The sequence below is a fragment of the Crocodylus siamensis genome, chromosome 8, assembly GCF_052110815.1.
Source record: "Crocodylus siamensis isolate JL-2025a chromosome 8, ASM5211081v1, whole genome shotgun sequence".
Taxonomy (NCBI): domain Eukaryota; kingdom Metazoa; phylum Chordata; order Crocodylia; family Crocodylidae; genus Crocodylus; species Crocodylus siamensis.
In genome coordinates, this window is record NC_143402.1 from 57,509,322 (window position 1) to 57,522,508 (window position 13,187).

At 58.6% G+C, this 13,187-nt stretch overlaps 2 protein-coding genes across 6 annotated transcripts; one reads left to right on the top strand and one right to left on the bottom strand.

Moving 5' to 3' along the window:
• The first annotated feature begins 41 nt into the window (after nt 1-41).
• Nucleotides 42-4,079, top strand: RNASEH2A (ribonuclease H2 subunit A). 3 transcript variants are annotated; one of them, XM_090059423.1, is made up of 8 exons: nt 42-198; nt 533-604; nt 1,002-1,128; nt 1,887-1,974; nt 2,121-2,258; nt 2,713-2,800; nt 3,366-3,489; nt 3,862-4,079. In XM_090059423.1, exons 1-8 carry the CDS (start codon nt 87-89, stop codon nt 3,998-4,000), a joined length of 888 nt encoding a protein of 295 aa, XP_089915549.1. In that variant the 5' UTR covers nt 42-86; the 3' UTR covers nt 4,001-4,079. The 3 variants fall into 3 exon arrangements, with proteins under 3 accessions (XP_089915549.1, XP_089915550.1, XP_089915548.1); XM_090059424.1 differs by having other exon boundaries at nt 56-234; nt 2,121-2,192; XM_090059422.1 differs by having other exon boundaries at nt 64-234.
• A 155-nt stretch (nt 4,080-4,234) lies between these two features.
• LOC149858739 (riboflavin-binding protein-like) lies at nt 4,235-10,143 on the bottom strand. 3 transcript variants are annotated; one of them, XM_090059428.1, is made up of 5 exons: nt 7,158-7,995; nt 6,676-6,766; nt 6,454-6,582; nt 6,075-6,183; nt 4,235-5,785 (listed from the first exon to the last, which is right to left on the bottom strand). In XM_090059428.1, the coding sequence occupies exons 1-5, from the start codon at nt 7,360-7,362 to the stop codon at nt 5,585-5,587; spliced, it is 735 nt and encodes a 244-aa protein (XP_089915554.1). In that variant the 5' UTR covers nt 7,363-7,995; the 3' UTR covers nt 4,235-5,584. The 3 variants fall into 3 exon arrangements, with proteins under 3 accessions (XP_089915554.1, XP_089915553.1, XP_089915552.1); XM_090059427.1 differs by adding an exon at nt 10,072-10,143 and having other exon boundaries at nt 5,643-6,183; nt 7,158-7,315; XM_090059426.1 differs by having other exon boundaries at nt 5,643-6,183.
• Between the last annotated feature and the right edge of the window lie 3,044 nt (nt 10,144-13,187).

Below are 13,187 nucleotides of genomic sequence, written 5' to 3' on the forward strand. Positions count from 1 at the left end.
ACTGCCCCCCCCGCGCGTGGTCTGCCCCACCCCCCCGGAACTGCAGTTCCCGGCAGCCCTTGCGCGAGGAGTGCGTGCAGCCCGGCATGGAGGCCGGCGGCGGCCGGGGTGGCCCAGTGGGCTCGGCGGTGCCTACGTTGTGCCGCGAGCTGCCTTGCTGCCTGGGCATCGACGAGGCAGGGCGGGGGCCAGTACTCGGTACCGGCGGGGGGCTTGTACGGGGCTTGGAACATGGTGGGGCACGGGGCTTTGCAGGGACTTGCACACGCGGGGATGCATGGGGGGCTTGCATGGAGTCTTGTACGGGACTTTGCACGCGGGATATGGAGACGGGGGGGGGGACAGCCCCCTGTACATCTAGTGCCCCTTATGTGTCCTCTCCCACCAGCTCCCCCATAGGGAAGTAGCTGAGAGGTGCTGGGGGGGGTAGATTCTCTGGGAGGGGAGGGAGTGTTGGGGGATGGGAGGATGATGATGCTCCCCCTCCCTGGCTGGGACAGAGCCCCCCTGATCTGTCTCCTTGCCCCACAAGGCCCCATGGTCTACAGCATCTGCTATTGCCCCGTGTCCCGGCTGGAGGAGCTGCAGGCACTGAAGGTGGCAGGTAGCGGTGGGGTCACCCCAAGATCCCCCCCCCACGCATGGTGGGGGAGTGGCTGGAGGTCTCTGCAGGTCTTTGGGGGTGGCTGCAGTGGGAGGAGTAGAGCTGGGGGGGATAGTGGCAGGAACCTGGACACCTGGGTGGGGAGTGCAGTCTGGGGGATGGAGCAGGGGGAGGCCATGAGCCAGACATCTTGGTTCTCTGTTGCGGGGAGGGGGACCTGGGGCTGAGTGCTGGGAGCAAGGACACCTAGGTTCTCTGAGACTGAAGGGATGGTGGAGCAAGGGAGCCTAGGAGCCTGAATGCCTGGGTTCTCTCCCCGCTCTGGGATGGGGGAAGGAGGGTGAATCTCCTAAGAGCCCCCCAGGCCTTGGGTTGCCCCCCGTGCCCTTGCTCCCAGACTCGAAGACACTGTCAGAGGCAGAGCGGGAGCAGCTCTTTGAACTCCTGGATGGGGCCAAGGAGTTTGTTGGCTGGGCCCTGCATATGCTGTCCCCGGACTTCATCTCCACCAGCATGCAGCAGCGGTGAGACCTTCCCCCCCACACCTGTGATGTATGCCACTGTTCCCAGCTGTTGCATCCCAGAGCCAACCGCATCCCAGCTCTACCCCCCAACCCATGCTATGTGCAGCAGTTCCACCCCAGAGCCAGCCGTATCTTAGCCCCAACACCGCCATGATGTTCTACGCAGCCTTCCCATGTATTCCACCCTAGAACTGGCTGCATTCCAGTCTCATATCCCCTCCCCATGACATTCTATGTTAGCTTTTCTCAACCCATGGGTTGTGACCTAAAGGTAGGTTTCAAGAATATAACAGGGTTGTGAACAAACTTAAAAAATGGATTCTCCTTTAGATGAGAAAATGTGGGAAACGGCGACTTTTCCCTGCAGGCTGGCAGAGTTCCAGCCTGCAAGGGGCTGCTTGGGCCCTCCCTGCTGCCCCACACGCTAGGGAGGTGATGTCTGGGAGTGGAGGGGTAGTGGGTCATGACTGAGGAGCGCTGGATTGGGACTGGCCCTAAATGTTTACAAATGGGTCTTGGTACAAGAAAGGTTGAGAACCACTGTTCTATGTGGGTGTTCCCAGCTACTGTACCCCAGAGCTGGCCGCATCCTGCCCCCCCATGTGTTTTATGCATCTATTTGACCCCAGAGGTAGCCACACCCCCATCCTGTCCTATTCAGGCCTGTCCATAAGCTCTATCCCAGAGCTGGCGCCCCCTGGGGGTTGCCCTGACACCTTCCAAGAGCTCTAAAAAGGCTGTCCTTTTGCCCTGGCCAGGGCGAAGTACAACCTCAATGCACTGTCCCATGACACAGCCATCGGCCTGGTGCAATACGCGCTGGACGCCGGGGTCCAGGTGACAGAGGTGAGCATGCCTCAGTTTCCCCAATATGTTCAGGAGCAAATCAATTCCTGCCTCCATTAGGGCAGAGCCCAACCCCATCCGCCCACCTCAGTTTCCCTACCAGACCCCCCTGCCACAGTGCAGCTCTTCTTCCCCCGCCCCTCCAGGTCTTTGTGGACACGGTGGGGCCAGCTGACAAGTACCAGGAGAAACTGCAGCAGCGGTTCCCCGAGCTGGAGGTGACCGTTCGAGCCAAGGCTGATGCCCTCTTCCCCGTTGTCAGCGCTGCCAGCATCTGTGCCAAGGTTACCCTGGGTTCAGGCTCCACCCCAGGGGGTTTCCAGGGATCCTCAGCCCCACTCCTTCCCAGCTTCTTTAGTATTATCCTGTTACCTGCGTGCCCTACTCCGGGCAACTGGTTCGGGGCCCCCTGGGTTCCACCCTAGAACCAGTTGCATCTTAGCACAGGTAACCAGCTACCCCCATGTGCCCCACCCCAAATGTGGCTGCATCTCAGGGCTGGGCAATGGGTCCCTGTTATACCCAGCCCCAGTGTCCCACCCCAGAACCAACTGTATCCCAGCACCATGCAGTGGGTCCCTGTTATACCCAGCCCTGACACACCGTCCCAGAACCAGCTGCATCGCAGGACTGGCTAAGGGATCTATGTTATATCAGCCCCCTGTGTCCCACCCCAGAGCCAGCTGCATTTGGAGCAGGGTAGGGGTTCTGAGATATGTCTGTGTGTCCATCTGGCAGGTAGCAAGGGACCGGGCTGTGAAGAGCTGGAAGTTTGTGGAGGATCTGGATGACGTGAGCCTGGACTATGGGTCGGGTTATCCCAATGGTAAGGGGGCTGGGCTGGCCATGAGGAGGTGCCAGATTAGCCCCGTACCCCTCCCCAACTGCCCAAAATTGCACTTCTGGGCACAGCCAGCTTAGTACACCCCTATCCTGGGCTGGGGGTCTATGCCCCACCCCCATCCTTCACCCTACCCACTCCCTGCTTTGAGCTGGGGAGCGAATGTATGTATTTGGGCTCCTAGCTACCCCCACTCTAACCCCACATCCCCTCCCAGAGCTGGAGAGGACCCAGGTGTCCTGGCTTCCAGCACTCCCTGCTTTAACCCTTTTGGACTCTCCTCTTCTGCTAGAGCTAGAGAAAACCCCAGTGTCTGGACTCTTAGCCCCACCACATCTCCTCTAGGACCCCTCCACACCCCCTCCCCTCCCAGATCTGGAGAGAATCCAGGCTCCCAGCACCTCCTGCTCTTGGCCCTGGTCCCCCCCTGCCTCCCCTCCTAGAGCTGGGGAAGTAACCCAGCTGTCCAAGCTCTTAGCTTTGTGCTGTGGTGGGAGTCCTGCCCTAGGGCTCTTCCTGTCTCCCGTCACTCCCTACTGTGTCCCCCCAGACCCCAAGACAAAGACGTGGCTGGCACAGACCCTGGACCCCATCTTTGGGTACCCACAGTTCGTGCGGTTCAGCTGGAGCACTGCCCAGATCCTGCTGGATAGCTATGCTGTGCCTGTACACTGGTATGTGCCCATGCACTGGCTTGGTCTGGGGGGAGCTGGATGCATGAGTTCTATGAATGTGTGAGTGGGTGCCTGGATGTGCCTGGGTTTTCAGAGTGGGGGAGGAGTGGGGGGCAGGCAAACACCAGGGTTCTGGGGTTGGGTGAGTAAGTGGATGCCTGGTTTCCAGGGCACAGGGGTATGAGTTGGTACTCTCATGTATGTGTATGGGTCCGGGACACCTGGGTTCTGAGGGCAGGGGTTGGGTGCCCTGAACACCTGAGTTTCCCTGGAGAGGGTGGGGGGACCCAGACACCTGGGTTCCTGGGCACAGCGCTTCCCATCACCCCTTGAGCTCTCCCCTAACTGTTCCCTCTGTCGTCCTCCCCGCAGGGATGATGATGATGGGGATGCTGCCCCCACACCAGGCACCCCCTCGTTGCTGTCCTACTTCGCCCGCCCAGCACCCACCCAGCACCAGCCCCATCGCTACTTCCACGAGCGCTGCCTCAAACCCCTCAGTGGCCTGTAGTGGGGGCTGGGGGCCGAGACACCCCGCACATAGCCTGTGGGCTTCATTTGAGCTAATAAAGGTCCCACAGAGTTTTGTAGCTGTTGCTTGAGCTTACAGCTGCTTCTGGGGTGGGACACTGGGGGCTGAGTATAACAGGGACCCTCAACAGTGCTGAGATGCAGGCAGCTTGGGTGGAGCAAAGCAGGTTGGGTATAACAGAGACCCTCAATGGTGTTGAGATCTGGCTGGCTTTGGGGTGGAGTACCAGCTGGGTATAACAGGGACCCTTATTGATGCTCAGATGCAGCTGGTTCTGGGGTTGAGCAACAGGGACTGGGTGTAACAGAGATCCTCAGTGGTGTTAGGATGCAGCCAGTTGCGGGGTGGATCCCAGCTGGGTATAGTGGGGATCCTCAACAGTGCTGAGATGGCTCTGGGTTGAGACATCAGGGGCTGGGTATAGCAGTGATCCTCAACAGGGCTGAGATGCAGCCAGTTCTGGGGTGAAGCAACAGGGGCTGTGTATAATTGAGAACATCAATGGTGTTGAGGTGTAGCTGGCTCTGAGGCAGAGCACCAGCTGGATACAATGTAGAGTAGACCCTCAACAGTGCTCTGATTTGGCTGGCTCTGTGGTGGGGCAATGAGTTAGGGATGAGAGACGCAGTGGTGTTAGGATGCATCTGGGGTGGAACATCTGGCTGGGTATAACAGAGCCTCCTCCCCCAGTGCCAGGCTGCAGCCACTTCTGGGGTGGAATATGGGGGCTGCCCCACCCCCATCCCAGTGCCGCCTGCTGGCAGAGACAGAGCCATGGTCAGCTTCTGGCTGGTTTATTCCTGCCCATCTTGGGGGGGGGGGGGAGTCTAGATGGATTGACAGATGCTGGCAGCAAAGCTCCCCCACTTCTAGGACTTGGGGAGCAGGTCTTGCCAGGCCTTGTGGCCTACTGGGTAGATAAGGGGCTGTGGGGCTGCAAAGCAGCAGGATGCCTGGGTTCTTCAGCCATCGGGGCAGGGGGGAGGGGGGAGAGGGGAAGCACTACTGACTTGCCTACGGTCTCAGATACCTGGACTCTATCGCTGTCTCTGCCAGAGGGAGCATGTAGGGTGAGCCTGGACACTTCTGTTCTTTCCCTAGCTCTGAGAAAAGGGGAGGGGGGGCTGTTGGCGGTCCAGGTGCCTGAGTTTTTTTTCTGCTTTGGGAGCGGAATGGGGGATGAGGGTTTAGAGCAGAGGGAATAAAATCCTGGGTTCCCTGGGCAGGGGAGTGGCGGCCTGGCCCTCTGGACACCTGGGTTCTCTCTGTGGTCTAATCTGAGAGGTGGAGCTGAGGTATTACAGCAGGCCTAGGGGGCTGGGACCCTGGATGCCTGGGTTCTCTGGGGTAGTTAGAGCAGTGACAGCTAGAAGTCTGGACACCTGGGTTGCATGAGAAAGGAAGTGTTTAGAGCAGGGGGTGCTGGGCTCCGGGATGCTGGGATTCTCTCCCACCTTTGGGAGGGGAGTGGCGCCTAGTGGGTGGGGGGTGGGGTTGCATAGATCATGAGCCGTTCCCCCGGTGCAGGGTGGGATCTTCCCCTGGGGGAAGCAGGGAGGTGTCCTAGAACCCGCTCCCACTGCCTTCCACGTCCTCCTCGATGACAGTGCGCCGGCTCCTGACCCGTGCTGGGCATGGCGTGCCTGCCACTGCTGCCATCTCAAGGCCCGGAGCCCCTGGGGTCAGGCAGGGGCAGGGGGGATCCTCAGTCACAAAAGCGTCTCCCCAGATGGTCTCACACAGGTCCTGGCCATCACGGTACATCTGAGTGGGGACAAAGAAGGAGGCAGAGGTGAGGGGAGGTGTGGATGTAACCAGTTCTGGGGTGGGATTGCTGGTAATGGCCACATAGAACACCCTGGAGGTACATGGGGCTGGGATGCAGGCAGCTCTGGGGTGCACAGGTCATTGTAAGGACCGTTGCAGCTGGGATGCAGCTGACTCTTGAGCTGGAACAGCTGCAAACAGACACATAGAACATCATGGGGGAGGCGGGGCTGGGCAGTAGGCTCAGTCTCAGTCTTCCCCTCCCTCCCACCACATCCCCTCTCACCTGGCTATAGGGGGCACAGCCCCCTGTGCAGTTGTTGCCCTCAGGGCCCCAGCGCCAGTCATGGACCCAGTCCCGGGCACAGGTCAGGTCATCCCGGCAGGCATCATACCTGGAGGGGAAGTGGAGAAAAGTGGGGTCCCCCCTGCCCCGTCCTTCCCCCCCTGCCCACCCCCTTTCCCCTGCTGCCTGAAGTCACCCAAGCTCTCCCCAAGGAGAGAACCCAGGTGTCCGGGCTCCCAGCACCACCTCCCCTGCTCCAACCTTGTTCCAACCTACCCTGGCCCCTGCCCTCCCTGAGCAGGGAAAAGCGCAGGCATGGGAGTTCCTAGCACCCTTCTCCAGTGGGGAGAGAGCCCAGATGTCCTGCCCCCCAACCTACCACTGCTGACAGAAGTCCCGACACAGGGGGGCTTGGTGCAGTGCTGCAGGGCGCTCGGGGTGGAGCCAGTGGGCAGCACCAGGTGAGCAGCGGTAGAAACATTCAAGGTGTTGCAGGTACCTGGCACAACTGGAGAGTGGGGGGAGACAGTGTCAGGGCCTAGGGCACTGTTGGAGGGAAGCTTGCAGCCCCAGGACACAAGCTCGCAGCATGGGATCTCACCTGGAACTAAGAGGTCCACAGCAGTCCCAGGTGACATCCCTGGCCCCTGTACTGGAGATCTCAGCAGCTGTTTCTGGGGAGCAGCAGGCATCTGTGGGGGGGAGGGGGTGCAGAATCAGGGGTCACAGAGCCACAGCTGGCCCTTCTCCCCCATCATGGGTCCTGGGAGCCTGGACTCCTGGGTTCTTTGTCCAGCTCTGGGAGGGCAGTGGGGCCTGGTGCCTTGGAGCTGGGAGGAGGGGGCTGGAAGCCCAGATACCTGGGTTCTTTGTCCAGGTCTGGAAGGTCAGAGAAGGGGTAATTGGGTAACTGGGTAATTTGGGTAATTGGGTAACCCAGACACCTGGGTTCTCTCGAGCTTTGGGTGGGCATTGGGGACTGGGATCCCCGATGCCTGAGTTCTCTGCCCAGGTTTGGTCAGTCAGTGTTGGGGTGGAAACAGGGCCCCATCACCCTCCCCCCACCCCCCCCCTGCAACTCACTGTGTGCATAGGCCTGGCAGAGTCCCAGGCTGCTCTCAGGACTGGGCTGGGCCTTGTGCTTCCCTCCGGGCAGGCAGGTGCCCCCCTCAGTGCCTTCCCCATGGGGTAGCACCAGCGCCAGCGCCCAGGCCAGGCCCAGCATCTGCAAACCCATGGTCCTAAGGACAAGCAGAGAGGAAGTCAGCAGGTGTTGTACAAATGGCATAAATACCAGCTTTTATGTTCAGTAAATAACATGGAGATAGACTTTTGTCTATTGTCTTAATCTTGTGTATTACCTTGATGCTTTTTTTGTGTGTGTATTTTCTTGGGTTTTTGCACTGCCTTAAGAAACTCCATTTTGTATTGCTCTGTAGCTGGACGTAAGTGCTTGACCTTTCACTCCTTTGTATGCTTTATGTGTGATGGAATAGGTGAGAGAGTGTTTATGGAAAAGGAAAACACCAGGTGGCAAACGGCTGAAGAATGCAGACAGATAAAAAAAAAAAAAGAAGAAGAATCCATTCCAGACCAGCGAGAGAGCAACATCAGTCGACCTCCAAGGAGGAACACTGTGATAACAGCAAAAGCCCAGAGGACTGACTGAATTGACAAGACTATAAAAGGCGGGGCAAGACATGTCAATTTTGGGTCTTGTTCTGCATAAAATCCTGGAGCATCAGTTCACCTGAAGAGACACACTGACAGAAGCCCAGTTCCCATTCATGACCAACTTAGCTGGCTATTAAATTAACTTGAGCACCGATGAGGCTGGTAAAGTATACCAGCACGGAGCAGAAATCGGTGTCCGTGTGTACTAAGTGCTCAATCAATAAATGCTGTCTTACCTTGCCCACTCTTACAAAGGTCTCACTCTTTATTTTGAGCAAATTGGTTAACAAAGGCAGTTAACCATCACTGCAAGGAACACAAACTTCCTGGCTCCCAGCCCCCCGTTCTAAACCCCCAGTCCTCCCTCCCACCAGCCCCAGAGCTGGGGAGAACCCAGACATCTAGGCTCTCAGCCCCCATGCTCTCACTCACCCAGGAAACCTTACTCCCTTCTCCCACCTCTCCAGCTCTGGAAAGGGAGTGGGATATTGGAAAGTTAGGGCTGGGAGCCCAGATACCTGGGTTCTCCCCTTGGTGCTGAAAGTGGACACGGGGTGATCTGGTGGGTGACAGAAGGGGATGAATGGGAGCCAGGATGCCTGGGTTCTCTCCCTGGATCTTGAGGAAGGGGGTCAGGACACCTTGGTTCTCTCTGGGAGTGGGTGGAGTCCTTGGAGGTGACTGCTCCCCCCTCCAATGTATTCCCTGCTCGGCTGAGCTGTGGAGGGGGAGGGTTGGGACTGATCTGCCCCTAATTGGATTGGGATTATGGGCCCAGCCATGGCCAAGGTGAGTCCCAAATTAGATATGGCTGGTGGGGGGAGGGAATGGGGTCACTTTTCCCCCTCCCCTTCCCTCACCAGGGAAGGAGAGAACCCAGGTGCGTGGGGTCCTTGGACTGAATTGTCCTATGCCTCTGTTTCCTCTTACTTGGTCTGCTCAAGATGGGAGCTTTAGTATTGGTTCTGTGTAGCTGGGGACCCCACTCAAGACACCAGTGACCCCAAGGACCGCATTTCAGGATGCCCTCTCTTGGTAGTAATATGGCGCCGTGGGGGGGATGACAAATGGATGTGTTACTAGGGGAATTACGGCAGCCCCTCCTCATCCCCCAACTACCGTAATGCACCTAATGGTGCCCCGTCCTCAAAGCTCAACTGAGCTGGTTCTCCAGGCCCTACAGTAATACCCGAAATAAAGCAAACCCCTCACTGGCTGCCATAATACATGTCAGAAGGCTCAGGCCAAAGCTGGGCCCTTAAAAAAGTCATGTCAAGAAATTTGATATCCTGTAACATGCAGGTATAATGACACCAATCACGTATGCACTGTTCTCTACATATATGTATGCAAGTGTGCCTACAAGGATCTGCATATGCCCATGTCAATTCACACATGAACACATGTGAAATGACAGGCACGTGTATGTGACATGCACAGCCCTGTACAAGCATTGGTATTTATGTCTGCAAATATGTGCATGTAAGTCTAGGATGATCTTTGCATCAGGCATGCATATGACATGCGTGTGTAAGTGCACACATGTAGTATTTAGCATGGTCCGCATATAACACAGCCATGTAAACTCCCAGGTCTGCCACTAACCCATAGGCTGTGCCAGGCACCTCTGCCCGTCTATATGCATAAATACAGCTACAGTCATCACAATATTTGCATATCTGCATGTAGAAGAGACACAGACCTATAGACATGCCCACATATAAAGCGAGATAAGGCATGTAAAATGACATGTGCATTAGTTTAATAGCGACTGATGCTCCTGTACGTAGAGGCGATATGCAAATATATGCATATGTGGGGATACCGGGGAAAGGCAGGGAGTGTGCTCATCCGCCTGCCCCCCACATCGTCCCCAGTCTCTGAATCCGCCCCAGGCTGAACCCCAGGCCCTTTGGACCTGGGAACCCTGGACCAGAGCCCGGACGCCTGGGTTGTCTCTAGCTCTGGGAGGGCAGTGGAGGGCTGGTGGGTTAGAGCCAGGACCCGCGGGGGAACGACCCCGGACACCTGGTTCTATCTGTCCACTGACCCGCTCTTGCCTTAAGACACCTTCTTTCCCGACATTCTGCACGGCTCGGCCGCAGGCAGGGGAAACTGAGGCATGGGGCCCGGATCTGCCTGGATAGAGTGCCCCCCTCCCCCAGAGCTGGGGATGGAACCCAGGTGCCAGCGCCCTCCCCACAGAGCAGGGGTCTTTCCGATCTACAGCCCCCCCCCGGCTGGGGAACCCCTCTAGGCTTGGAGGCCTTGGGGCTGGGGAATTGCCCCCCTCTCCGTCCCCTCACAGGGCCCTGGCCACTACCTGGGTGCTGGTGCCGGGTCCTGGTCCCGACGGCTGCGGCTACGAGGCAGCGTTCGCTTCCTTCTGCACCTGCTGCTGCAATGACCCCCCTCCCCAGCCCCCCCAGCTCTGCAGCTGCGCCCGGCCCAGCCCCCGCCCCGTGCTCCACCCCAGAGGCGGCTGCATCTTAGCTTGGGGCGAAGGGAGGCGGGGCTGGGAGCCCGGACGCCTGGGTTCTCTCCCCAGCTCTCGAGGGGAGTAAGCTCAGGAGGGTTAGCGCAGTTTTGGGGGGGGGGTTATCTCGGACACCTGTGTTCTCTCCAGCTGTGGGAGAGGAGTCGGGGCTGGAGGTTTAGAGCAGGGGGTGCTGCGAGCCCGGACGACTGGGTCATACCCTTAGCTCTGGTAGGAGAGTGGGAGCCCCGGGTCCCCCCCGCCCAGCCCAGAGGCTCCCGCGGGCGGGGCGGGGGGTACCCTGGGCTCTGGGTGCTGGGGGGGTGGAGGTGTTCCCGGGCAGGCCTCGCCGTGATCCGAAGGCCGGAGGGGGGGACAGTGTGGGGACGGCGCTGATGCCGGTAAACCCGGCCTGGATTAGCAGGTGAGGATTAGTCCTTCGGCCCCGCCTGGGCCATCTGGTGCCGGGGGGGAGCGGGGGTAGTTTAGCCCCCGCCTCGCCCCCGAGCACCCCGGGGCCGTCAGTCCCACGCTGGGCTGATGGGAAGAGAGGTGACCTGGGGGGGTTGGAGCTGTGAAGGGGGTGGAGCCAAAGGAGTCTGGGCGCCTAGGTTCTCTCCAGGTTTGGGAGGGGAGTGGGATTAGGGGGGTTAGAGTATGAGGCAAAGCTATTTCGTGTATTTTCCTGAGCGGGGAAACTGAGGCATGGAGAGAAGTGGGACTTCCCCAGGGAGCCACAGAGAGGCAGGGGCGAAGCTGGGATGAAGAACCCAGGCATTCGGCCCCCAGCTTCCTTTGCTCTTACCCTCCCCTCAACACCCCCCCCCCCACACACACACACACTCTGGAGAGAACCGAGGCGTCCGGGCTTTCCCATCTGCAGGACCCTGGAGAGCTCCGACCCTTCACGCAGCTGCAGAACCGCGGACAGCGCCAGCCCTCCATCTCCCCAGCCGAGGGTTGGGGCAGGGATGTGGGGTGCCCCTTCCCACGGGGGAACCCAGGGCCTGAGCCCGAGGAGCTAGCACACCCGTGTGCGCAATCATCGGGGGTCCTTGCACATATGTAAAGGTCACTGGCAGGTCCAGGAGTCCTGGCACACGAACAGGCATACCCATGCAGCATGTAGGCACTGTGCGTACACGCACACAGCTACCTACACTACGCAGCCAACAGCACGTGGATGTACACACAGGGCATACACACACGCATGCACAGTTGCAAAAATGTTCACATACGCAAACATTCATTGTTACACGCACACCGGCATAAGCACATACACACAGAAGTGCACAGATGTGCACACACATATACTCACGGACACATGTTCATACACATGCATGTGCACAAGTACACACAGTTATACACACTGCAGTCTTCTGTACGAATACACACAGGTGCACACAGTTGTCCATGGATGTGCATGTGCATGCATGCACGTGCACACACGCATACACATGAACACATGCACACACATACAGACACATGCACACACACCCTTGCACGTATGCTTAAAAGTCCATGCATGCACATTTGCACACACTTGTGCGCACACTGGTGTACAAACACATGCACACAGACAAACACACTTGCATGCACACTTGTACACATGCACTCACATGCACATGCACACAGGTACACATACCCACACACCCACTTGCACATATACGCACAAAGGCTCACTTACACCTGCTTGTACAACTGCACATACATACACACACCTACACTCTTATACCCGTGCGTGCACACACTTGCACACACACACAAAGATGTATCCACATACATATATATAGGTGCTCACACACACTTGTACACACGCACACGCACACACACACTTTGGTAGCTGTGCCTCCACATGCACACAGGTGCACACCCACCCACACTTGCACACACGCACAAAGGTGCACACACATACACACACTTTCACACATCCGCACGCAGGCACACGCATCCACTTGCACACAGGCATAAAGGTGCACACACACGCACTTGCACACACACACAGACATACACACCACTTCAGCCACACACGTGCCCCCCGCCTTCCCAGTACAGGCCCTTTCCTCCCGCCAGGCCCATCCGCCGCGATCGATTCCCTTTAGCCGGCCCATTAGGCCGCGCGGCCCCCCGGGCAGGCGCCAGCTGCAATTGCCCCCACTGTCCCCCGCCCCGCTCCGCCCCGTCGATCCCCACCGCCCTGCACCCGGAGACCCTGTCGCCCCGGCAACCAGCTCCCTTGGAGACCAGAGGCCTGAGCCCCCGATCTCCCTGACAACCGGGGATCACGTTCTCGCGTCTCCACGGTAACAGCAGCCTCCTGCTCCCCAGTCTCCCGGGCGACGTGGGGCAGTGGGGGGACCTATGTTCTCTGGTCTCCCCGGCAACCGATGGGGGAGTGGGTTCTAGAATCTCCATAGCACCCGGGGAGCCCAGGGCTGGCGCATCCAGCACCCCCCCCGAGCCCCAGCCCCAGGCCCCGCCCCCGCCCTCTCATGAATAATGCACCTCCCTCGTGAATATTTATTTAATCGAGGCGAATTTCGACAGCCTGGCCCGGCCTGGCTGGGAATTTTCTAGGCTGCGGGGGGGAGGGAGGGGACTCAGCAAACTCATTGCATGTCAACTCCCCTCCACCCCACACCTCAGGCCAGGAGCTAGCCTAGCCCCCACCCTCCCCCCGGCCAACCAGGCAGGGTCTCATGAATAATGCATAACTTTTTAGCATATATCCAGGCCGGAGAGGGGGAGGGGCTGATGAACCCAATCGGAGGGGAAGGAAGGGGGAGGAGCCAATGGAGGGGAGGGGAGGAGATATGGGGGGGGGCTTCTGTTGAGGGGGCTGGGGTCTGTGCCCTCTCCCCCACTCCTTCCTCGGGCCAGCCCTAGGGCACTCCGGGAAGAGAGGGGTTAATTAAGCAATAAATAATGCAAAGCAATTCATGGAAGCCCGGACACCTGCGAGG

What these genes read in the sequence shown, in the direction of transcription:
- RNASEH2A (XM_090059422.1), top strand. Translation starts at nt 87, where the DNA reads ATGGAGGCCGGCGGCGGCCGGGGTGGCCCAGTGGGCTCGGCGGTGCCT. An exon ending in CTGCCAGCATCTGTGCCAAG is followed by an intron (nt 2,259 to 2,712) that starts GTTACCCTGGGT and finishes TCCATCTGGCAG; the next exon opens with GTAGCAAGGGACCGGGCTGT. An exon ending in TATGCTGTGCCTGTACACTG is followed by an intron (nt 3,490 to 3,861) that starts GTATGTGCCCAT and finishes TCCTCCCCGCAG; the next exon opens with GGATGATGATGATGGGGATG.
- LOC149858739 (XM_090059426.1), bottom strand. Translation starts at nt 7,362, where the DNA reads ATGCCATTTGTACAACACCTGCTGACTTCCTCTCTGCTTGTCCTTAGG. An exon ending in CTGCCAGGCCTATGCACACA is followed by an intron (nt 6,767 to 7,157) that starts GTGAGTTGCAGG and finishes TCCCCCCCACAG; the next exon opens with ATGCCTGCTGCTCCCCAGAA. An exon ending in TGTGGACCTCTTAGTTCCAG is followed by an intron (nt 6,583 to 6,675) that starts GTGAGATCCCAT and finishes CCCACTCTCCAG; the next exon opens with TTGTGCCAGGTACCTGCAAC.